This window comes from Eleutherodactylus coqui, chromosome 11 (genome assembly GCF_035609145.1).
Source record: "Eleutherodactylus coqui strain aEleCoq1 chromosome 11, aEleCoq1.hap1, whole genome shotgun sequence".
In the NCBI taxonomy this organism is placed as follows: Eukaryota; Metazoa; Chordata; class Amphibia; order Anura; family Eleutherodactylidae; genus Eleutherodactylus; species Eleutherodactylus coqui.
Genome location: NC_089847.1, coordinates 50,940,532 through 50,966,268, shown reverse-complemented (window position 1 = coordinate 50,966,268; position 25,737 = coordinate 50,940,532). Strand labels below are relative to the sequence as shown.

General features: G+C 45.8%; 2 protein-coding genes and 1 long non-coding RNA gene across 4 annotated transcripts in view; 1 reads left to right on the top strand and 2 right to left on the bottom strand.

The window, feature by feature from the left end:
- The window catches only part of LOC136582815 (protein kinase C delta type-like), a 111,318-nt gene extending 109,830 nt beyond the window's left edge, over positions 1 to 1,488 (top strand). For both annotated transcript variants that reach the window (XM_066584071.1, XM_066584070.1), the window contains 3 exons: positions 24 to 86; positions 244 to 708; positions 806 to 1,488. In XM_066584071.1, coding sequence (XP_066440168.1) covers positions 24 to 86; positions 244 to 478 — 298 coding nt within the window. In that variant the 3' untranslated portion in view covers positions 479 to 708; positions 806 to 1,488. The remainder of the gene's footprint in view (positions 1 to 23; positions 87 to 243; positions 709 to 805) is intronic.
- A 1,275-nt stretch (positions 1,489 to 2,763) lies between these two features.
- On the bottom strand, positions 2,764 to 5,678 carry LOC136582812 (elongation factor 2-like). Its single transcript, XM_066584067.1, has one exon. It carries the CDS (start codon positions 5,597 to 5,599, stop codon positions 3,023 to 3,025), a length of 2,577 nt encoding a protein of 858 aa, XP_066440164.1. The 5' UTR covers positions 5,600 to 5,678; the 3' UTR covers positions 2,764 to 3,022.
- Positions 5,679 to 20,505: 14,827 nt separating this feature from the next.
- Positions 20,506 to 23,488, bottom strand: LOC136582709 (uncharacterized). Its single transcript, XR_010787207.1, has 3 exons — positions 23,217 to 23,488; positions 21,521 to 21,607; positions 20,506 to 20,616 (listed from the first exon to the last, which is right to left on the bottom strand). It is a non-coding gene; the product is annotated as an uncharacterized lncRNA (long non-coding RNA).
- Between the last annotated feature and the right edge of the window lie 2,249 nt (positions 23,489 to 25,737).

Genomic DNA, 25,737 nt, shown 5'->3' with positions numbered 1-25,737 from the left:
AAACACTTTCCTCTCTTCATCAGGTTCATCACAGCGGAGCTGATCTGCGGCCTCCAGTTTCTCCACCGACGTGGCATCGTGCATCGGTAAGAGGAACAGGATTGGTGTTGTCATTGTTTTTCATGAGCTATGTCTGGTACTGCTGCTTAGCTTTATGTACTTGAATGAGGCTGAGCAGAAATACCAGATATAGCCATGGACAGGAGAGGCGCTGTTTCTAAAAGGATTTTCTTTTCATTGCAGAGACATCAAGCCAGACAACATCATGCTGGATAAAGATGGGCACCTCCGAATTATCGACCTGGGTCTGGCGCAAGACGGTCTGACCGCGTCCACCAAGATCCGCGGAGTGGAAGGAACAACCCGCTACATGGCCCCCCGAGATGATCCTGAAGAAACCCTACAACGTAGCAGTGGACTGGTGGAGTATGGGCATTGTTGTGTCCAGAATGGCCACAGGAAATTCACCATTTTTTGATGGCCAACAGCTACATATCGTCCGGCAGTCGATCACCACCGATAGGCCAAGCTTTCCACTGTGGCTGGATGCAGACCTGAAACATCTGATAAAGGAGCTGCTGCAGAAGGATCCGGAGAGGCGCCTGGGACTGACAGGAGACATCAGGAGTCACCCATTTTTCGGAGAAATGCACTGGGAAGAACTGGAGCAGAGGAGAATAGTGCCACCATTTAAACCTTTTCCCATAAGTAAAGGCTTACTGAATGTTATATTTCCATGCCAAGTGTCTAGAAGAGGAGAAAATATTATATATTCTTATATCTCTATTTTTACTTCCTCTTGCAGCATGTTGTAGGTATCGACCACCTGGATTTGCCAGAAGAAGCGCCAGCTCTGCACCCTATGTCCAACTTTTCATTTCTGGCACCTAGTTGGACACGGTAGGATGGACCCGCGCCTCCTGCGCCCACCAGCTCTGCGAATCTTCCAACCTCTCGGACGACTTCAAGACCTCGGTGATCCTCCATTCTACTATCAAGTCAGAACTCACCGACAGCGCCTGCGACATCGCATGGAGATGAGGTGAGTATCTGCATGGGCATTAGATCCAGGGACTAATTTCCGATTCCATATTTGGAGTCAGGAAGGAATGTTTTTCCCCTTATATCAGAACAAATTGTCAGATGTCTTAAAGGGGTTTTTTCTTTCCTTCCTCTGGATCAATACAACTGTCCATCACCCCCCTCCCCACCCAATTCGGCCACTTCCCAAATATTTGGTGATTTTCCTGGGACCAATGACATTGATTCGGGGACGGTTCTGGCTGCCGTGCGCGTAGTCGGGAAGGAGTTTTTCCTCGTCTGAAGCTGAATTAGCAGACGGCTCAGGGAGGTTTTTTCGCCTTCCCCTGGATTCATTTATTACAATAGGTGATCCAGGGAACTTGTCTGGCTGCCCTCAGTGGGGTCGGGAAGGAATTTTTCCCCATTATAGGGGTTTTTTCGCCTTCCCCTGAATCAATGAAAGTCAATGGATCTAATATATCCTTTAAAGAAATGGTCAGGGAGGCGCTTCAGGTGGCTAGTTGGTGGAGTATATTTAGTGTGATCACTGGAAGATCGTGACTCGTGAGAGAGTGAAGATGAAACTAAAATAAAATAAAATTAAAAATGACTCACCTGGCGTGTGGTGGAAACTCCTGTGGAGAGGAGTCCCACCAACGCCTCCAAAGTCCGAGTTGGCTTATCAGATCTCTTATGGGATCTTTCATATGATGTCCGGCTGGTTCCCTGGTCGCTGGAGTGCTGCTGCAGAGCTGCTGTGTCCAATGTTGGATTGGGCCCACGGTGTGAATAGGTTCAAAGTAAAAAAATATAAAAAATGCTTCTGCGCTGCCTCGAACAAACGACCGGTTTTGACAATAATAATATTGTCTAAAGGATTTATTTAGGTTTAGGTACAACGCGTTTCGTCGTTAAACACGACTTTATCAAGTACATAACCGGTCGTTTGTTCGAGGCAGCGCAGAAGCATTTTTTATATTTTTTTACTTTGAACCTAATATATCCTTGACTTTTATTTAAAATATACATCAAACCATCATTAATAAAATTGTAAATCAATAAAATTCTGTATTTTCACCCCGATATCATTGTGTGTCTGGTTTTATTTGCATCGTATCCTTCTACTGTTGCTTGTATTGTTGCTTGTATTGTTTGGGTTTTCTGGTCTCATTGCATGTACTCAGCAATTTTGATACTGAGAATATGATTGGGCTAGACATCCATGTAATACAGAGCAGCAGACTCAGGAGGGGATCAGTGAGGGATGGGGGAACAGCGGAGTATATAAGACCCCCGGCGGGGGCTATCACAACATATGATTTTACCTCCGTCGTTATAAATCTACTGGGCCGTTTCAAAAAGGGTTTGGGGGACAGAGAGAAGAGCCGGAGAGTGCTTCTAGGGGAGTTATATTTTTTTTCTTTTTCTACAGCTAAGGATGATTTTCAGGGAAGGGCTTATATTTAAAGCCCTTCCTCGAAAATCATCGCTGCAGGGCTTGCCTTTATCCCATTTCTTCTAGCCCCATTGAAAGCAATGGGAGAACATCGCGATCCTCTGCCACAGCTGTGACATCTGTGGCTGGGAAATCCTTCATCCCCATGGGGAGTCCCCTTGTCACTGAACACTGTGACAGTGCTGTCAGTGTTCAGTGAGGAGGGGACTCCCCACAGGGATGAAGAAATCATGATCGCGATCTTCTCTGTATGTTTTTTTTTTTTTTTTTTTTTTTTTCCCAGCTCAAATACAAGTTTTATTAATGGCACCAATACAATGCTGATTCATGCTGTGAAGGAACAGTATTTGCAATGATGATCAGGCAGTCCCTATACTCCCACTTGAGTTACAGACTAATATTTAAATGTTACCCTTTATGTGTTACAGCACCAGGATGGGCCATAGAAAATCTTGACATTAAAGTGAGAGCAAGTATTGTGTTGCAAAATTAAGGTGTCAAAAGTTGTAAAGTCCAGATGATTTGAGAATGCGGGTCCAGAGCTCACAGCTTGTCCAGGAAGTTATCCAAGGCGGGAATACCTTCTTTAAGACCCTTTCGTTTGCGGGTCTCTGCTACAACTTGGAATGGCCTTGTGCTGTTGTCAAAAGGATCACCAGGAAGAATCTGCCAGTGGTCGAACACGCACTGAGGGAAGGCTTGGCCACCAGTATTGGATCGCAGATCAGCAGTGAAGCCAAATGATTCGTTGACTGGCAAATAAGCTTTAACAATAAACATTGGTGTGCCGGCAACCTGGGATTCTTCAAACACATGGCCACGCTTCCTGTTCAAGACACCATAGATTCCTCCAACCACTTGCTCGGGGCACTGAATCTCTACAAGATAGATGGGTTCCATCAAGCGGGGTTGTGCCGTTAGTACGCAAGCGTAGAGACAGCGACGAGCGGTGGGTATGATCTGTCCACCTCCTCTGTGAATGGTATCAGCATGAAGGGTCACATCATGCACATCGAAGCGAACAGCCCTCAAGTTCTCTTCACAGAGAGCGCCCTCCTTTGTAGCCCATTGGAAGCCTGCCACTACACTGTCCTTGATTTCATTTAGGTACTGGACTCCTTTGGTGACGTCAGTGAGGATATTTGGCCCAGTTCCATCAGGACCAAAACACCAGATCTTTCTTGCTTCAGTCACATCCCATTCGTATTTCTCAGCCAGATAACGGGCCCTAGTCTTCAGCTCTTGACGAGCTGCCACGTCGCCTTTGTCAATATCTTCAGCTAGGCCATCGGGGAAAGGACGAGCCTTCATGTACAGACGGTTGTGCTTGTTGGGAGACTTTGACAAGCACAGTAGGCTGGATTCCTCACTCACGGTCTCTCGGTAAGACACAACGGGATCAGATTTCTTGATTGGAATACAAGCATGGTCTTCTTCCAGATCTTTCAGACAGATTTCCAAATGCAGCTCACCAGCTCCAGCAATGATGTGTTCCCCAGACTCCTCAATGATACACTGCACCATAGGGTCAGATTTTGCCAGACGCTTCAAGCCTTCTACAAGTTTTGGGAGGTCAGCAGGGTTCTTTGCTTCCACAGCAACACGGACAACAGGGCTCACGCTGAACTTCATAACACGCATGTTGTGTGCATGTTCAAAGGTGGTGATTGTTCCGGTCTTAACCAAAAACTGGTCCACTCCAACCAAACCAACAATGTTGCCACAAGGTACATCTTCAATGGGCTCTACATAACGTCCCATCATCAGAATAGTTCTCTGAATGGGCTTCAGGTAAAGATCCTCTTTCTTTCCAGGGGTGAAGTTTGGTCCCATAATTCTAACTTTGAGGCCAGTAGACACAACACCAGAGAACACACGGCCAAAAGCATAGAATCTACCCTTGTCAGTTGTGGGCACCATCTTCGATATGTACATCATGAGTGGTGCTTTAGGATCACAGTTCTTAATGCCCATGGCAGCGTCATCATCAGGCGGTCCCTCATACAGAAGCTCACAACGGTACTTCTGAGCAGTGACTGGTGAAGGCAGGTGGATGGTGATCATCTGAAGGAGAGCTTCACCAGCTGGAAGCCAGCGTCTCATCACAGCCTTAAGCAACTGTTTGCCATCCTTATCCTTGTCTTCAGTGTCCAGCTTAATCTCCAATTTCTCAATTAGTTTTGCAGTCTCGTCTTTCTTGAAGTTCATGATGGCATCAAAAACCTTGAAGATTGGGTCCAGGACCAGCTGACAGAATGTTCTTGGCAGCTTTTTACCATCAGCATTGCTGGCAGCCTTGGAGAATTTGCCATTTGATGGGTCAAAATACCTATCGCCCCACAGCTTCTTCATCATGTCTTCCACTTTCTTTGCACGATCTGTTGTTGACAGCTGACCTTCTCCCTTTGCAGCAAACTTTGCTACGTACATCTCAGCAAACTGTTTCAGGGTAAAAGCCCAGCCATGCAACCCAGAGCCGAAGCCAACGGTACCAAGAACTGGGTCAATCATTATGTTTCCCATTGGTCCGGTTTCTCCCTCACCGTAGGTGGAAATGATTACGTTCACATTTTCGACAATTCGTTGGAAAGTCTGGTACAGCTCTTGCGTTCCAAGCTGGAGTTCCAGAAGGGCACGGTCCATCTTGTTCATCATCAACACGGGTCGGATGCGCTCGGCAATGGCCTGGCGGAGCACGGTCTCAGTTTGCACACAGACTCCAGAGACACAATCCACTACAACTAAAGCTCCATCAGTGACACGGAGGGCAGCGGTGACCTCAGAGGAGAAGTCAACATGGCCAGGGGAGTCAATCAGGTTGATTAGAAAGCCACAGCCATCTTTACTTTGCTTGATGAAGGCCAAGTCGTTTTCAGAAAGCTCGTAGAAGAGGGAGATTGCGGTAGACTTGATGGTGATGCATCGCTCCTGCTCATCCTTACGAGTGTCCGTAAAACGCGTCTCCCCAGCTCGAGCAGATGCAATAATGCCAGCCTTACATACCAGCGAGTCTGTCAGAGTGGACTTCCCATGGTCCACATGCGCTATGACAGACATGTTGCGGATATTTGCCTTTTTGTCCATGATGGCACGTATCTGGTCGACCGTGAAGTTCACCATTGTGGCGGATGGCGATGGATTCTTTCACGGGGGAGAAGCCGGAGCGGACCGTCTGCCTCAGAGCAGACAAACAGGCGGAAGAGCTTCTCTGTATGTTTTTAATTGGCCAGCTCTGCTACCGTCGGCCCCATTGACCACAAGGTGAAACCCCAGGATGTGATAGAATCCAGGGGTTTCACATCCAAGGATTCGCCTGCTGCAGCTGTCACATCTGCAGCAGGGAATAGTGATGGGATCGCACATTTTGTGCAAATTTTGCCATCATGTGACCGGACAACAAGTGCAAATTTAAAAACATGTCTGCTGCTAAGGTCATGCAAATTTTTAAAAAATGCATTTTGCATTTCGTTTAATGCACCTAAATGTGTAAAAAAACGCTCGTCTGACTGAACGCTAAAGGTGTTTTCCTGCCTTTGCACTACATACATGACTTAGATCTACATATACATTACACATATTTGGGCTCATTCTCATTAGTTCTTCTGTTTTCCTGTTCGGGGAGCAGCATCCCCTCCGCCAACTGGATCAACCAACTAGACCCCATTGACTATTACGGGGTCTGTTTGGTTTCCATCTGGCATTTTACAGGATGAAGTAGCGCTGCATGCTGCACTATTTTGCCCTGGGTTCTTAGTGAATTCAGTAATGGAGACTCCGAATTGAACCTCCAACTCTGATATGAAGTGACCTAAAGGGCTTGTTCACACAGGCGTGCGAGTACAACACTGCGAGTCTCCCGCAGCATTGTACACATTACATCTGATACGCTCTGCCAGCAGAGACCACGTACGGTGCAATTAGTACTGCGCATGCTTGTGAATCAGAAGTCACGGACATGCGCAGTGTGTTATTTAATTTTTCTTTCCCCACTTTGTTCAGAGTGGGCATGCATATGGAAAAATCGACCGTACACAATGCATGTGTATGGACAGCGTATAATATATAGCCCATACAAGGGCTGCGTTTGATACGCAGAGAAATAGAGCATGCTGCGATTTATTTCTCCTGTGTATGGATACGCAGTGCCCAAACGCAGGTGTGCATGGAAGAATGAAAGTCCATTGACTTTCATTGCCTCCATTCACTGCGTATTACACTCATTAACTAGGAGGGTCTTCCTGCTCCCTGCTGACACTGCATGCCGCGATCCCTGCACTTGCAAGTCTTGTGTGGTGATGGCTACCCCCTTTCAAGCTAAGGGGCCAGGTCGCAGTTGCGACCCCTAGTGGTACGTCTGGGATCAGACTGAGGAAGAGACATCTTCCCGTTGGGTACTATCAGAGTTGAATGATATATGGACGATGCTGATTGTGTAAATATTGCACATTATTCTTTACATGGTCTTTCCCCTTTCTCTGACATCTAATGGATCCAATGTGGAGCCCAAGGATGTAATTGGACGCACATGATAATTTTACCTTCTTCTTGTTCTTCGGTGATAAGATCAGCTGTGATGTCATCTACGCTGTCGGGGACTATATTGCATTGTTCTCCCTGTAAGACATAAGATGTAATTAATGGACTGTATAACATGAGCTGCCAGCCCAATTAGTGATCAGTTTGTTGCTACACACACACCCTGCGTTGTCTGTATATATTTAGATATTAGGGGATATAGGCTACATTGTGTGTGTATATATAACACTAAGTGCTGTATCCTGCATTGTGTGTGTGCGTGTGTGTATATATATATATATATATATATATATATATACACACGCTATGTAATATACCCAGCATAGATATGTATAGACAGAGCGGACACAGCGGTAATAGTGACAGCCCACAGAGTTGCCCCAGCAGTAATAATGACATCCCACAGTGGCCCCAGTAGTGTTAGTGACATCCCACAGTGGTTTCAGTAGTAATAGTGACATCCCACAGTGGTTTCAGTGTGAATAGTGACATCCCACTGCGGCCCCAGCAGTAATAGTGAAATTCCACATTGGCTTTAGTAGAAATAGTGACATTGCACTGTGACGGCAGAAGTAATAGTGACATCCAATAGTGGCCCGATTAGTAATAGTGACATCCCACAGTGGCTTCATTAGTAATATTGATATCCCACTATGGCTTCAGTAGTAATAGTGACATCGCACAGTGGCCCCAGCAGTAATAATGACATTCCACTGTGCCCCTAGTAGTAATAGTGACATTCCACAGTGACCCCAGTAGTAATAGTGATCTCCCACATTGGCCCCAGTAATAATAGTGACATCCCACAGCGGCCCCGAGTAGTAATAGTGACAGCCCATAGAGCGCCCCCAGTGGTAATAGTGACCCCCCCAGAGCGGCCGCAGCAGTAATACTAACATCCGACATTGGCTTCAGTAGTAATAGTGACATTCCACAGCGGCCCCAGTAGTAATAATAACATTCAACATTGACTTTAGTAGTAATAGTGACATTCCACAGTGGCCCCAGTAATAATAGTGACATCCCACAGTGGGCCCAGTAATAATAGTGACATCCCACAGTGGGCCCAGTAATAATAGTGACATCCCACAGTGGCCCCAGTAATAATAGTGACATCCCACAGTGGGCCCAGTCAGGGGCGTAACTAAAGGCTCAGGGGCCCTGATGCAAAATGTGAGGTGGGGCCCCCCCTCTATCTGTATCTGTACCCGTACCCATACCTAAACCATGCTGCACAGAGGCATAACTTGAAGCTCCTGGGCTCCAATGCAAAACCTGTAACGGGGCCCCCAACTATAATGCTTTATTCATAGTACTGGGCTCCCTATATGGAGAAGAGAGGCCTTATGGGCCCCCTAAGGCTCCTGGGCCCGGGTGCAACCGCATCCCCTGCACCCTCTATAGTTACGCCCCTGGGCCCAGTAATAATAGTGACATCCCACAGTGGCCCCAGTAGTAATAGTGACATTCGACAACGGCCACCAGTAGTAATAGTGCCATCTCACAGTGGCCCCCAGTAGTAATAGTTATATCCCACAGCAGCCTCCAGTATAATAGTGACACCACACAGCGGCCCCCAGTATAATAGTGATACCCCTTAGTGGCCCCAGTAGTATTAGTGACATTCCACAGCGGCTTAAGTAGTAATGCAATTACTACTGGGGCCGATATAGGGGACACTATTACTAATAGTTTCCCCTATGTCAGCCCCCGTAGCAATAGCATCACCCCTGCTCTCCCCCCGGAGACCCATATAATTTCCCCTTACTCCTCGTTGAAGTGCCGCTGCTCCTCTGATCCCGATGCACACTGTGATCTCGCGAAACCAAGTAGGAGACATCAGGGGAGCGGGGAGGAGGATCCCAGCTGCACACTGACGTCAGAGTGTGCGCAGGGATCAGCAAGGCTAGCAGCGCTGCTGAGTGAATGCGGTCAGGGAAGCCGCGGCCCCTGCTATATATATATATATATATATATATATATTAGGTGATATACTCTGCATTGTGTGTATATAACACTAGCTGTTATATATATATACAAGGTGATACACCCAATGATGTGTGTCTATATGTGAATATATATATTTACTAGGTAATATACCAAGTATTTTGTGTATAAAAAACACTAGGTGACATACCCTGCATTGCGTATATGTATATATATATATATATATATATATATATATATATATACACACACATACAGTTAGGGCCAGAAATATTTGGACAGCAACACAATTTTCGCGAGTTGGGCTCTGCATGCCACCGCATTGGATTTGAAATGAAGCCTCTACAACAGAATTTAGGTGCAGATTGTAACGTTTAATTTAAAGGGTTGAACAAAAATATCTGATAGAAAATGTAGGAATTGTACACATTTCTTTACAAACACTCCACATTTTAGGAGCTCAAAAGTAATTGGACAAATAAACATAACCCAAACAAAATATTTTTTTTTCAATATTTTGTTGCGAATCCTTTGGAGGCAATCACTGCCTTAAGTCTGGAACCCATGGACATCACCAAACGCTGGGTTTCCTCCTTCTTAATGCTTTGCCAGGCCTTTACAGCCGCAGCCTTCAGGTCTTGCTTGTTTGTGGGTCTTTCCATCTGAAGTCTGGATTTGAGCAAGTGAAATGCATGCTCAATTGGGTTAAGATCTGGTGATTGACTTGGCCATTGCAGAATGTTCCACTTTTTTGCACTAATGAACTCCTGGGTAGCTTTGGGTATGCTTGGGGTCATTGTCCATCTGTACTGTGAAGCGCTGTCCGATCAACTTTGCAGCATTTGGCTGAATCTGGGCTGAAAGTATATCCCGGTACACTTCAGAAATTCATCCGGCTACTCTTGTCTGCTGTTATGTCATCAATAAACACAAGTGACCCAGTGCCATTGAAAGCCATGCATGCCCATGCCATCACGTTGCCTCCACCATGTTTTACAGAGGATTGGGTGTGCCTTGGATCATGTGCCGTTCCCTTTCTTCTCCAAACTCTTTTCTTCCCATCATTCTGGTACAGGTTGATCTTTGTCTCATCTGTCCATAGAATACTTTTCCCGAACTGGGCTGGCTTCTTGAGGTGTTTTTCGGCAAATTTAACTCTGGCCTGTCTATTTTTGGAATTGATGAATGGTTTGCATCTAGATGTGAGCCCTTTGTATTTACTTTCATGGAGTCTTCTCTTTACTGTTGACTTAGAGACAGATACACCTACTTCCCTGAGAGTGTTCTGGACTTCAGTTGATGTTGTGAACGGGTTCTTCTTCACCAAAGAAAGTATGCGGCGATCATCCACCACCGTTGTCTTCCGTGGACGCCCAGGCCTTTTTGAGTTCCCAAGCTCATCAGTGAATTCCTTTTTTCTCAGAATGTACCCGACTGTTGATTTTGCTACTCCAAGCATGTCTGCTATCTCTCTGATGGATTTTTTCTTTTTTTTCAGCCTCAGGATGTTCTGCTTCACCTCAATTGAGAGTTCCTTTGACCGCATGTTGTCTGGTCACAGCAACAGCTTCCAAATCCAAAACCACACACCTGGAATCAACCCCAGACCTTTTAACTACTTAATTGATTACAGGTTAACGAGGGAGACGCCTTCTGAGTTAATTGCAGCCCTTAGAGTCCATTGTCCAATTACTTTTGGTCCCTTGAAAAAGAGGAGGCTATGCATTACAGAGCTATGATTCCTAAACCCTTTCTCCGATTTCGATGTGGAAACTCTCATATTGCAGCTGGGAGTGTGCACTTTCAGCCCATATTATATATATAATTGTATTTCTGAACATGTTTTTGTAAACAGCTAAAATAACAAAACTTGTGTCACTGTCCAAATATTTCTGGCCCTAACTGTACATATATATATATATATACATACACATACACATTAGGTGATATACCCTGCGTTGTGTATATATAAGAAGTCACTGAAAGGCCTCCTTCCCACGAGCGTGACGGGGTCCGCCGCGTAATATTACGCAGTGAAGCCCGTCACGGCGCCCCCCAGAGCCCCTATACTTACCTGCGGGAGATAGCGTGAAATCGCTTCCCCGCCCACCACCGCCGCGTCACCGCCCGTCACCGCCCACCACCGCCGCGTCACCGGCCGTGTCACGTGACGCGGCCGGCCGCGTCATTTGGCGTCATATGACGCGCGGCGGTGGGCGGGAAAGCGTTTTTTCACGCTATCTCCCGCTGGTTACAGCGGGAGATAGCGTGAACGGACGGCTTCCATTGACTGCAATGGAAGCCGTCAGTGCGTACAGCCCGTCCTCACCCGCAGAAAATAGAGCATGCTGCGGGTGAGGACGGGAGAAATCGCGGTGCGTAATTCCGCGCTGGAATTACGCATCGTGAGCATTGTGCTATTAGGTTCAATAGAACCTAATAGCTGCGGGCAACGCAGCGGATTTTCGCCGCGAATTACGCGGCGGAAATCCGTTCGTGGGAAGGAGGCCAAAAGGACTAAAACTTTACTTTTATTAAATAAAGCTAATAAAATATAAACAAGACAACACCAGTAAATATCCCCATTACTACATCATGTCCTTACAGGCATAGTAACCCAACAGGGATCCAATAGGTATTCATTTATAGGGTGCTCTCTCATATACTGATAGTAGTTTCTTCTGTTATGTATGAGAGCCCCAACCTACTAATCACAGGGTATGGGATGGATCATGCCACAATATTCTTATCCCAACAGACCCAATATGAGACCAGTATTAGGATTTAATCATGGAAATATCTCTTTATACGTTAGAGATTGATGCTATCGCCTCAGAATTATTCATCAAACGCGGGTCCCTTAGTCGGGTTTTATTCCATATCGACTAAGCACTGTACGCATTAATCAATAGATAAACCATAGGACACGACCTACTTCTGTTCTCCTAATATATAGATGCCTGGCCCTTATCAGCAGGTCTATACATGGCATTAATGCAGCCTCCAGAAGCAGTGATGTTAAAGCTGTCTGCATTATCAGAGGACCTAAAGATGATTACAGTGATATCACATATCCTTCATGTTCTCATTGATAATATCACTGTTTCATACCAATGGGTATCTGATTTTGTTCACTTATTTAGGTATTTGGCAGTGCAATTAGTGCAGCTGCGTTTGCTAGTAAGACACTATAGTGATTTGCACAATCATAGCATGCCTGCCAGCAAGATGTATAGGGCAGCAGACTATAATGGCCATAAACAGTTAAAGTGCCCCTTTATGCCATCATGCTGTTGACCAGGTTGTCAGAATTTCTCTATTATTCTAGGTTAGAATCTCTATTTAGCAGGGAAGCCTATCGACGCGTTTCCTCGGCCACCTAAAGTTGTGGCGGGTTCATCAGGGTGGCTCTGCTACCTTCACAGTGATTGTGCTATCTAAGCGACCCGGTTATAGCCTGTTCGGCTGTCAGAATATTTTGTGCAGTGATGGTCAGACAAAGGAAGGTACAGGCTTAAGTCCCTGTGTCTCCGCCCCCTTCCAATGTCTTACTGGGGGCATGTCTCTCTAGCGCCAATCCGCAAGTAGCAACCGAGCTATGGCTCCTTCCTCCATAGTACCACGATGCAGTATAAATCCTGCGCATGCGCAGATTGCTGGCCGTTCGGATCGGCTCTTTCCGTACAGTCCCGTGATATGTTGTTGATCCCGCTGCGGAATGCCGGTTGTTTCAGACCTATAGTGCCGCGATCTCTCCTAATCCCTGCGCATGCGCTTGTCATTCAGCATTTGATCAGCATCGAGTGCTAGTGCATCTCATGCCGCCTTCCTGCAAGGGTGACATATATATGCCTTATAATACCCATAATACAACACAAGCGGTCCTAAAAGACCAAGGGACATAACACCTGTCATAAATCATGGTGGAATATACTCTCTATAGGTCCTGATGATTACTATATAGATATAAAAAAACATAAATCTCACAAGTATCGCACCAAGGATCTGTGGAGGAAATCACTGATTACAGGCAGTCCACTCTGAAGGCATTATCATACAATAAGGCATATAGCGCATCCCTAAATCTGTGTCCAATAGTGCACCTCATATCCGCCAATCATTGAACCGGCAGTATTAAATCTCCACTATTTGGTCCTACATCATACATGCCTCAGTTTCTCTCTTTGTTTTTATTGAAAATGTAAAATGGCAGATGTCATGGGCAATATCATTACAAGATACCATTCATGTTGATGAGGTAAGTGTATGGTAAGTGTATGGTTAGTGTATGGTAAGTGTATGGTTAGTGTATGGTTAGTGTATGGTAAGTGTATGGTTAGTGTATGGTAAGTATATGGTAAGTGTACGGTAAGTGTATGGTCTCAATCCAGAATAATCACTAAGTTGAAATAAACCTCATTCTATCACCGTTACTCAGTTGCTACACTAGACATGTAGCCCCCAGGAGGGGGTCATCATTGGCTGTGATCAGTTTTGATGTAGAGATATTCAATTCATTGAGGACAGACGGACACTCCACACCAATAAAAGTCCAAAAATAAATCTGGAATATTAGACCTTATGGATACATGCACTCGAGAGTCTTATAAGTATGTAATCACTCAGAAGGAAGGTAGAGGTATCACCAAAGAAAGGAGGTAGGGAGCTCAAATGTTGGTTATATAGCTATTTAGAAGACCAAAAGCACATATAATTTTGAATAGTATCTCAAACTTATGGTGGCTTCACACGAGCATTTTTTGTGCATGCATACGCATGCACAAAAACATGCTTCTGTTAGAGCCAATACATTCCCTATGGTGTGTGCGCATGTCCGTGCTTTACTGGCGTGTGCCTGCAAAGATAGGACATGCGTGCAGCATAGGGAATGCATGCATTGTCTTCAATGGAGCCGCGGCTGCTGTTGGCTGCTCTGTTGAAGACAATGGTCTACCTACACCCTGTAATTGTTTCTCAGGGAAGAGCTTTAAATATAAGCTCTTCCCTGAAAAAACAAGAATTTTAGTGTAAAAAAAAAAAACGTACCTGTCCGCTGCTGCCGTGTCCCCGCGGGATGCAGAAGACATCTGCTGCATGCGGCAGATGTTTCCTTCATCCACGCGAGGAAAAAGAATTCCGTGCTGCACCTGCCACAAAGGCTCCTTGGAGACATGCTCTAGGAGTGAAGTTGGAGGCTGCTCTGAATTACAAAGTACGCCTTAAGGCGACAGCACATCACCACATCGAGGAAATTAGGGTCAGCAGCGACTCCAACTCAACAGGAATCATTCCTTCATCACAGACAACCTGAGTGACCCACATCTGCATGGACACGGCCGCAGTCCAGTCTTCCTATAAGCACTAGATGTTGTTTCGGTTATGAGGCCGCCTCAAGAGGGATGGGGCCCATAGAGAATCCATGTGCTATACAGCTAACCGGAGGGGAGCTAGTAGACGGACCCAAAGCCCCCAGGGTCCCTGTTGGAGGGTGAACCCCGGACTACCACTATACCTTGAACAAGACTGTTCTTAGGACTAGATATTTTTTGACTGACTGTCCGACACTCTCGTACTGTGGTGAGAGCGCAATACGTATGCGGTTCAGGTCTGGATCCAGCCTGTGTCTCATCCTGTAAGTGGAGAAAAAGTAGCAGAGAAGTGGCAGCATAAGATGACGCATGAGGAACATGGACAGCACACCTTGTTTCTTCTGTTATTTGGCTTGATAAAGACCTCGTGGAGGTTGAAACGTTGCCTTTTTAAACTCTGAAACAATAAAATGTTCCTTTAACTAAAGAAGCTTTTTTCACTTGCATCATCTTATGCTGCCACTTCTCTGCTACTTTTTCTCCATATATCTAAAGGGGCATTTGTCCATAGCCCTGAAGTTGGCTCTGCATGTGTTTGGACCAGTTGTGGTCCTTTTTGTCTCCGCCCCCTACAAGTAATTTTTCTGCGGGGGTCCTCTGTGAGTGCCGTGGCCCTTTGTTTTTTCATCCTGTAAGTGGAGATTGCGCCAAAGCTACCTACAAGGAAACTGCAGGCTGGTCACCATAGAGGAGCTATCCATTAGGTAAGGTGCACCCGTTCTGAAGCAGAGATGAGGAGCGATGTGTTGGCAGATTCGTGTGTAGAGTACTCTTCCCATATGGAAGGTAACACCGCTCTTCAGCAAGCCCGGAGGAATGATGATAGTTAAAAACATTGCTGTCCGTAAGATGAGCTATTCTTCTCTGGATGTAATCTCGCAATGGCCGTCCCGTCCGCGTGTCATCCTGGTTTTTGACACCGTGCCAGGTCTGCCTGCAGGGACCTGCAGGAGGGGCAACAGGGGAGCTACCGATAGGTGTGGAGCAGACCCGAGGAGCGATGAGTCTAGATAATCCCTGTGCGAGTACTCATTCCAGAGTGGAAGGTACCACAGCAAGGCCGGAGTAACGCTGACAACCAGTTCTAACACTATTGTTCATAATACGAAATCATCTCTGCTGGATGTAATCTTGTACTGTAGACAGCGTACTTAGTAAGTGGCGCTCGCCGGCCGCTGTCCGCGTGTCATCCTGGGCTCGGATACTGCGGTATGTCTGCCTGCAGGCAACTGCAGGAGGGGCAGCAGGGAAGCTACCGACAGGCAAGGCTCACCCTGGTGTGGAGCAGACACAAGGAGCGATGCGTCCCAAGACTCCCTGTGCCAGTACTCTGTCCGTATGGAAGGTACCACAGGTCTCAGCAAGCCCGGAGTAATGCTTAGAACCAGTTCTAGGACTGTTACCTGTAAGACGAGATATTCTCCGGCTGGATGTAAATCTTGTACTGTAGCGAGACCGCACTTGGTAGGTGGCTCTGGCCGTCCCTGTTATCCTGGACTCCAAGACTGTGGTGCAGCTAGCTGCAGGGATTTGCAGGAAGGGCAACCGGGGAGCTACTGAAAGCCAAGGTTTACCCACTGCGGAGCAACCATAGGGAGCGATGAGTCCATAGAATCCTTGTACAAAGTACCTCTTCCGATATGGGAGGTACTACAGGCGACAGCAAGCCCAGAATCATGCTGAAGTTGGATTGGGCAGGGAGGAGACAAGACTAAGGCACCTAGGAGTAGGGGGCCATAACGTTTGGGATGGGGGGAGGATGAGCTACCTCCCACGGAGCATCACTGGCCACTTTGCGACACACACACAGGCCGCCACACAGTCTCCACCATTGACAGCGAAAAAGACCGTAGGCGGCGTTATACAGGAGACACGTGCGACCGAATATCAAGCTGCGCAGCAAACCTAAAGATGGGCCGCATGGTAGCAAAACGCATCAGAACACAGTATGCGAATGCCAAGCGGTGTGTCAAAATAGCGCACGTCGCGCCATACAGTGGCATACATTAGAGGCTGCTTGGCACTAAACATACATACCGCTAAATGGATAGGAAACATTGCAGCGGCAGTATAAACAAGATGGACCGCAGCCATAGAAACATGTTGGCCCACGGCTATAGAACCTGGCAGCCGACTGGTAAATAAAAAATTGCCATCTCGTGCAACCCAGGGAGCGCGGCGGCAGTAAAGGAAAGAGATTAAGGCGTGCTGGAATGGCGACGAAAAATTAAAAATGACTGCTGCTGTAACACAAACCACGCAGCACCGGCAATACAGCTACTGCCATATTATTTATTTTTAATTTACACCAGTGTGGGGGGCGCCACCAACGAGGCCCGCAGGCCTGCCGTGGCTGCAAAAATTTCAGTAGGCCCGAAGCCGCGGGCTAAATATACAGTGGCGCCAGCTGTGACCAGCAGCAGCGGAAAGGCCGCTGATGCCCGCTACGCTCGCGGAGGTCCCGACTGCTGCAGGAACCACAAAATTCCAGGGCCCATAGCTAGTGGGAGGAGTTAACACTTTTTATGCTTAGTGTCGCCTCCTACTGGCAGAAGCTATACCCAAGGTCTTTGCTGTGTCCTCCAATGATACAGACGAGAAAGAAATGTTTTGGATATTTCTGATGGACTGCCTGGCGACAAATGGTTTAAATGAAGTACTGGAAAAAATGTGAGTTTTCCTTTTTCTTTAAAACAGCATTTATATTGATTTTTTTATGAATTTTAAATTGTACATTTTTTAAAATGTATTTTATTAGCCGTTTGTCATTTTGTAATCCTTCTATATCAGTCTATTAAATAGGTTTTTGAATAGGTTATAAATCCCAGTAATATATATCTATCTAATAATATATGTAATTAGTTAGGCGTAGTTTTCATATTCAATGGTATTGTATGTTACAACTATTTATATTTAACCCCTTAATGACGCGGCCCTTTTTTCCCCATTTTTGTTTTTTTCTCATCACTTTAAAAAAATTGTAACTCCTTTATTAATCCATCGACATAGCTGGATGAGGGCTTGTTTTTTACAGGGTGAGGTGTATTTTTCATTGCAACTTCCTGTAGTTTACGTTGGTACCACTTGGTAATACATATGACTTTTTAGTCGCTTTTTATTGCATTTTTTCTGGCAGACAGCGTGTCCAAAAGCTTTCTTTCTTTCTTTTTTTTTTTTTGGACAACGTTCACTGTGCAGGGTAAATAATGCGTTACTTTGATAAATCAGACTTTTACGAACACAGCAATACCAAATATGTAGCTATATTTTATTATTTAGATTCTTTTATTGCAAATATGGCGGAAGGTGTTTTTTTTTTTTTACACAATTAGTAAAACTTTATTGTTCTTTTTTTAACTTTTTTTTAGACCCCTCAGAGAACCACTACATGCGATGTTTTCATTGCTCCTGCAGTATGATATAATTTAATAGCATTACATCATACTGCGATCGAGGAGGCAGTCTATCAAGCCACCCCGCAGGGATGGCTTGATAGGCATACTGCCAAGATGGCCCTGGGGCCTTTCAGAAGGCCCCTGGCTGTCATGACACCCGCACGGCTCCCTGCGATCATTCTGGGGATTTAAATGCCTGTCAGATTGACAGCGGCATTTAAATGGGTTAACAGCCGATTGCAGCTGTTGCCGCTGAGTGTCGAGTTTAATAAGTAGCCTGCATCCGAAATGTATGAAAAGAGATAGCCGCACAATCTCTCTTCATACATACCCCGACCCCGCAGGACGTAACTGTACATCCTACAGCGGGAAAAGGTTAATGTTTCCCAAATCCTCAGCATTTTAACAATATAGAGAAACAAGATCAGCGCCTACTCACTCATAACAAATTTTCAAAGGTTTGTGTGAATACTTAAAGTACTCACCTGGTGCTCGGTATGACCCCCTGCCTAGAGGGTCTACCAGCACCTGTATCCTTGTTCGCTTGTAGTTATTCCCGGGATTCCTATCCGGTGCCACCGGAGAGCGATCAGCAGGGTAACAGTCCAGAATCGGCTGTTTGCATATACACATTATAGAAATCAAGAAAATTTGTGAGTGTATATGAAATGTATAAATGTATGTTTGTTAAATGTTTATTTTATGCTTGAAGAGGGCGGTTTAGTCCGCCGAAATGCGTAGCAACAATTAATAAAATATAATTATATTCTATGGACCTTCGTGTCCTTTGATATCCCGGGGGACCACGAGCGCTGGGGAAATTTTCTTGATTTCTATAAGGAGCATTTTAACAGTGTTATATTTAGTGGACCAGGAATGGACCATACCGGTATTAAACATATTGTTTTACCTATCAATGCTGTACAAACAACAGTACAATTTCACTCTCAGGATGGCTAACCAGCTAAGAGATATACACACCCCGCTGGAATGCACCATTTAGAACGCATGACGCTCCAGGCGCACCATCCAACGTCAAGTGCAATGCACGCTGGAACGCAGCGTCATTCCAAGGCGCCGTGTGACAGGAACTAAGAGCGCCTGCTCAGGATAACGTTCCATACGTCTGATATCAATATTTACATCACAGCTACATGCCGTGACAGCACCCGGGCGAGCGAGCTTGGGGAGACACTGTGTTAATATAAGGCTAGCAGTAACGGACTCCAACATCACCACGTTATGACGTGTGAAGTAATCAATGTGGGCCGTTCCGCGAGAACAGCGCCAGTACACTGCTCCCCTATGAAGGAAATACCAGCTAGTATAAAATTGTCTGTTTTATTACCTGTGCCCAGTGATTTGTCTACCTACCTGTATTTATTGCTATTTGGTCAATTAAAATCCCCCCTTTTGGATCAAAATTGTTTTGGATAAACTCACCCGGCCTGGAATCCATTTTGGGAGGTCTTAAGGACATGAGAGCTCCCATCTAAGTAAGTTTTCCATTTACTGTACTGTTTTTATGTTATCCTTATGAGCACCGGACAATAACCTTTTCCTTCATTCTTTATAAACTAAATTATAGTGCTCACGGGGCAGGCTCCAAGGAGTCCAGGAATGTAGTTTTTATACTCACCCAGCTTGTTTCTGCGCCTTCACATGTGGAAGTGGGCGCAAGTGGACTCAAGTTTGCAGGCTGTGCTCAAAAATACATATTACTCTCTATGGAAGTGGACACACAGCTGTAGAGATGAGTCCATTGGTACTGACTTCCACGGTTGACAGTGGAGGAACAAGGAGCCAGGTAATTATAACATTCCTGCGCCCCTCAGAACCTGCCCTATGAGCAGTAGAACTTAAAGGGGTTGTCCCGCGAAAGCAAGTGGGGTTCAGCACTTCTGTATGGCCATATTAATGCACTTTGTAATGTACATTGTGCATTAATTATGAGCCATACAGAAGTTATTCACTTACCTGTTCCGTTGCTAGCGTCCCTGTCTAATTTCAGCGTCTAATCGCCCGATTAGACGCGCTTGCGTAGTCTGGTCTTCTCCCTGGTGAATGGGGCCGCTCGTGGCGGAGAGCTGGTCCTCGTAGCTCCGCCCCGTCACGTGTGCCGATTCCAGCCAATCAGGAGGCTGGAATCAGCAATGGACCGCACAGAGCCCACGGTGCACCATGGGAGAAGACCCGCGGTGCATCGTGGGTGAAGATCCCGGCGGCCATCTTAGTAAGGTAAGGAAGAAGTCGCCGCAGCGTGGGGATTCGGGTAAGTACTAAACATTTTTTTTTTTAAACACATGCATTGGGTTTGTCTCGCGCTGAACGGGGGGCCTATTGAAAAAAAAAAAAAAACCCGTTTCGGCGCGGGACAACCCCTTTAATTCATGGTGCTCTTAGGTGGTGGCAGATTCCATTTAAAATGTGCCCATACAAATTAGATGAACGTCAGCTGAACACACTGATTTTGGTGGGACCAGACTACCATTTCATGTGCACGGGGATGTCCCAACTCTATCCTGACAGGGGTAAGTGGGATCAGGCATGATGGATCTCAACATAGCACTTCCTATGTGTGTGTCAGAAGGAATAGCTGTCACCCAAATAACCATTTAGCCGACTGCTATTCAAGGTGTGAGACCAGTGATAGCCTTCATCATAAAAACATGCAATACACGTAATAGAGTTGAAGACATAAAGAATATGCAAACTTTTCACAAGAAATATAAGAACTCGCCAAGCCACAGAAATCTGGGGGTCCAGATAGTTCAGCTTGAAGGAACTCAAGGCCATCTGTTTCTTGTCTTCTGAGTCAGTCTCCTGCACCTCCAAGTTCAGCAGCCACTCTTCCGCTCTCATGACAGCTTTCTTCTTGCTTTCGAGAAGTCTAAGATGAAAGGAAGAAAGGAAGACATCATGTGCCGCATCCATGTTCTCCAAGTGACTGTTAGGGTAAAGCCGTACGTTACGGATCTGACACGAATTTTCTGCAGTGGCAAAATCTGCACCAAGTGGTGCCAAGATTTTATGAAGCCCCATCTACATTGCTTGTACTGTGACACACCGCAGATTTACTGCACACAATTCAGCAGCAGTAAATGGGTATTCCACGTCTGGCCTTACGCTAAAGGTGGTTTGCCACACAGCGCATTTTGGAATAACTTCACTACAGTTCTTTGAGCCCAACCCAGTAATGGATTCCAGTAGAAAGGAGGAATCTAAGTCCTTCATTTAAAGGGATTGTACCAAGACCTAAAGTTATCCTGTGTCTCCCAGATAGGAAATACTCTTAAGATCAGTGGTGGTCCAACCGCTGGGGCTTCCACTCATCCCGAGAATAGAGTTCCTGAAAGTCCCTACATGAATGGAGAGGAGATTGCGCACCTGACAGCCTCTCTATTCATTCAATGACAATGCTGAAATTGTATGAACGCTGAGCAATTTCCAGTGCTGTCATTTAAATGAATTGGCAGTAGGCAAGCAAGATCTCTGCTTTACTCATGTGGTAGAACCATCAGGACCCCCGTTCTTGGGATCAGTGGAGGTCCCAGTGTTTGCATCCCCACAGTCAAAGCTTTTCACCTGCACCAGTTTTGATGAATTTTCCTGCCAGCATCACATCGTCATTACACCTCATATGAACTGACCATAGTGGTAGCTGATATACGGAATCCTAAGGATAAATACACAGGGGGATCTGGAAGGAAAAGGTCCCCCAGAAATAGCTGCACGCTCATTTACATGGTGCACACCACAATCCTAATCTTAAAATGACATTTAGGGCATCCTACATAGTACACGAGCTTCTCCGGGTCGTTTCCTTCAGCTTCTTTCAGCACCTTCTTTGTTTATGAAATTTGTTCTTTTCTGGCCTCAATCTGTAGAAATAGAAGAGAAGACAAAGGGGTTGTCCAGTTATAAACCACTGATGACCTTTCCTTCGGATAGATGATCAATAGTAGATCAGTGGGGTCTGCTTCCCAGGACCCCCACCACTCTGCTGTTCACTGGGACAGTACACTTGTACACTAGCCAATCTCTACAAGAAGCAGACAGCTCTGTTACCACAACAGTGGCCCGGCCACATATTGCAGGCTAAGTTTCCATTGAAATGAATTGCCTGCAATACCAAACCTCACCACTGCAGCGCGAACAAAGCTGTCTGCTTCCTGCAGAAGTCATATGTGTGCAGGTGAGCATCGGCCGTGGAATAGCTGATCAGTTGGAGCCCCATCAATCTACTACTGGTGGCCTATCTCATGGATTGGACATTAATAGTTTACACATGGACAACCCCTTTGAGTAAATTGCACTACGTTATTGGGATAAATGATTGGAAACCAAAGGCTGAAACCCATGCAAACGCAACATTTCTTACAGTTGATGCTTTGCTACAGTTATATTCAGTCTATACAATCCTCTGCAGTCCAAGTCTGGACTCCAAGATCATACATTGTAGCAAACTATCAGCACAGATGTTAGATTGATTCTCACATTTAGCACACAGAGGATTGTATAGACTGGATACACTCAGCTGTAGGAAGTATTAAGTTTGTACATGCCTTTAGTCTTTGGATGGAAGGAAGGAAGATGGAACAATACCTCTGCAGCGCCACCTATTGGATGGCAACATTCCTTCAAACCAATGCTTGACCCATAATACTTAGCTATATAAAGGTTTAAGCGTTGATTTAAAGGAATGCTGCCATCCAATAGGTGATGCTGCAGAGGTATTATTCCATCTTTCTTATGTACATATTACCCAGAGGAGCATGGATGGCCTTATGCGTCTCCTCACTCACCTTCTTGGTGCTCTCTACCTAAGGAGTGATGTTACCCCTTCCGACCTGGATGTAAAGAAGAATTTTCCCCTTTACTGACAACAAAATGATGAACTGACACAATGAGTTATTAAACAAAATTGTAGAACTTTCGTTACACAATGGTGGATCAGTGATCTGCAGCCGGCGGCTCTCCCGCTGTTCTGTAACCGCAGTGTGAAGGGAGTTACGTATCACAGATCACTTTATGTAGTAGTACAAGTATATTGTTAGGCTGTTATATCATTGAAGCTTAATTTATATAACACCCTAACAATATACTTGTACTACTACATAAAGTGGACTGTGATATGTAACTCCCATCACACTGTGGTTACAGATCACCGGGAGAGCCGCCGGCTGCAGATCGCTGATCCACCATGTTGTTGGTGACTGTGAGTGACATTATATTTCCTGTCCACTTGTGATCTCTTTCCTTTGGGTTCCTTCGCATTTTCGATGTTTTGTAGCATGCGACATTGCGAGTCAAGAACCTCGCGGGTTTCACAATATGCCCCCGACTTGCAATGTTTTGTAGCCCATGTTTCCCTAAGGAGCCTTCTTCTTTGTTGCATCGTATGAAAATGTGTGGTGTGATGAACCTTTTACAGTAGGAAATCCTAGTGTAAGAGCCCTAAACTAAGCCCTAGCTGCAGAAAACACTTACATCAACTAAGAAGCGCTGTCAGCTCCGCTGCATCTTCTCCCCGATCCCCGGAACTTGTCTTCAGGCAAGTCTTCTGGCCGGGCATTGGAAATTCCCCGCCTCCAGGAAACGCTGGCTCTGATTGGCTGAGTGCCACACATAAAATTATCTTCCTATGACCAACCGGACTGGGATAGAAGACCTCTTGGGAGCGGTGGGTTTGTGTGGGAAGATGATCACTTTGCAGTCTCTGGACGTTGGTCTGCAGGAATTCTGTAGACTTGTTGCATCAATGATGATCTCTGATGAGAAACAAGTGTAAGATTGACTCCAACAACCATCAGAATAAAGGATTCAAGGAGGCAGCCATCACAGAAAAGCAGAGATTCGGAACAATGTGCCATCACGCTGATGTCAGGAGCTGCACACCAACTGTGGACAATATAAAGACCATTATCTGCTCTGCAACCAGTGATTACGACTCCGGAGAAGATAAATACATTGAAGGAGCAGAGCTGAATTCACTGGACACACCAACGTGTTGTGCAATTAAGGCTCCGGCCACGTGGCGGCACGGGTGGCAAGTTGCTGCGAGACGCAGATCGACAAAAGTTCCAGTCTTGGTGTCTATTGTTTTGCGAGCTGCAGGTGGCAAGAACTTGTGAGATATGCTGCAACTGCATTGGCACTAATGAGAGACTGAAGCGGAAGGGTTACACAGCGATCTTTGGTCAAGTGACCCATACTGCCATGTCATAGCCTTAATATGAATAACTCGCTTGGCTCTGCTACATCTCTAGACAATAATTACGTTTTGAAACCTTGGGGGCCATGACGACTTATTCCCTAAGAGGAAAATCCCTTAGTAGGCACCCATACGTGTTTTCATGACCCCCAATAGTATATCTGTACGCAGCCCACCGTGTGTGAATAAAGCCTAGGGCTCCAGTGGCCATCTATAATGTACGCCTGCGTGGATATACTCCCATCCACAGGAGGACCCAACTGTTCACTGCTGAGAACGCAGCAAGACCTGACAGCTCTCACCTCCCAAGTAAAGAACTTTTACACGGCTTGTCCAACAATTGGGCAGTGTAAGAAGTACAACCATCAGCCAACAAACAAGTCAATGCTCATTTGTCCGCTGAGCCTTGACTTTCAACAAGCATAAAATTGCTCACTGGTCATCTGTACGTCTCCCTGTGTGAGCCGATTTGGAACCCAAGATGGCCCTGGAATAAAACTATAAAGTGGGCCCATATTGTAGCTGGGGCCAAATTAGCAGCAAGTGGGATGAACACAAGTAGGCAGACGTCAGCAAACCGCCAGCTGCAGCACTGCTGACTGTAGGAGGGGAGAAGTTTATGCGGCGTGGATAGCTCACTGCAGCAGATCTTCTACAAAGCACAGAACATGTTAGAGCTGCAGGTATATATTAAGGTGCCGCCTATTTCTACCCTTTAGGCCTCCACAACATCAATGATCATCATCGGCTGGCTTGTCTTAACACCTTAGTGTTTTCACATCCTGGGTGTCTGGACTTGATTCTGCAGGGCCGTAAAAACACACTGGCCCTGTAGAGTAAAGCCCCGGGGTTGGGACTGTGACAGCTCCCGCCTCAAGGCTACCAGAGGTACTGAATAAAACTACTACAAGGATTAATATAACTAATAACAGTATATGACAGCCAAAAAATACCCACAGACTGTGACCACATAAACCACCATAGTGTTACTGAAAAAAAGTATACAAAAAGGCCAATGTTACACCCATACTGTGGCCATAGAAAGGTAGATAGCAGTTCACAGCACCAGTATAATGGAGCTCGGCAGGCCGTGTAAGTGATTATAATATATTAGCTCCATTAATCACTGGTGATGTCCTCTCTAACTGGGGTGTTTCACTTTCCCTTTTCTTCTCCATCCAGCTCAGACCACCATCATGATTTCTCCTTCACACAACTTGTCTCTACAGAATTAGACAGACACCTTTAACTCTAACTTTAACTTTCCATATCTACACACAATGCCACCATTCATGTTGCTCCAGGCAGTAATAATGCCATATCTGCCACATAGTAATAGTAGCTCCTTTTTTTGCTCATTGTAGGCCTCACATAGTAAGTGCCAATATTAAAGCTCCCTACACAGTATTGGTGCCTTTTTATGCCGCCACTCAGTAATAATGCCCCTCCTGGCCTGCGTTTAGTAATAATGACTCTCCCGTTCCCCTTTCAAAGGGTTTGTCTCCCCATTTTTTCACTGATGACCTATGCTCTGTATAGATCAGTAGCAGTTGATGGATAGGGTCTGCCGCTCGGGAACCCTGTCCATCAGCCCTCTGCTCAGTACAGCAGGCTGGATGTCATCATAAGAGCACAGGGAGGAAGCGCTGGCGGACGGCTCTCCTGTTGATTTCAATGGTAGTGAAGATGAGAAGTGCTGATGCGGCAGTTCCCGGCTTCACTACCATTGAAATCATTGGGAGAGCCATGCTGCTATGACACTTCCTATTCCTCTTCTGGTCAGCAATGAATGTGAGG

Coding starts and splice junctions, on each gene's coding strand:
- LOC136582812 (XM_066584067.1), bottom strand. CDS start 5,599: ATGGTGAACTTCACGGTCGACCAGATACGTGCCATCATGGACAAAAAG.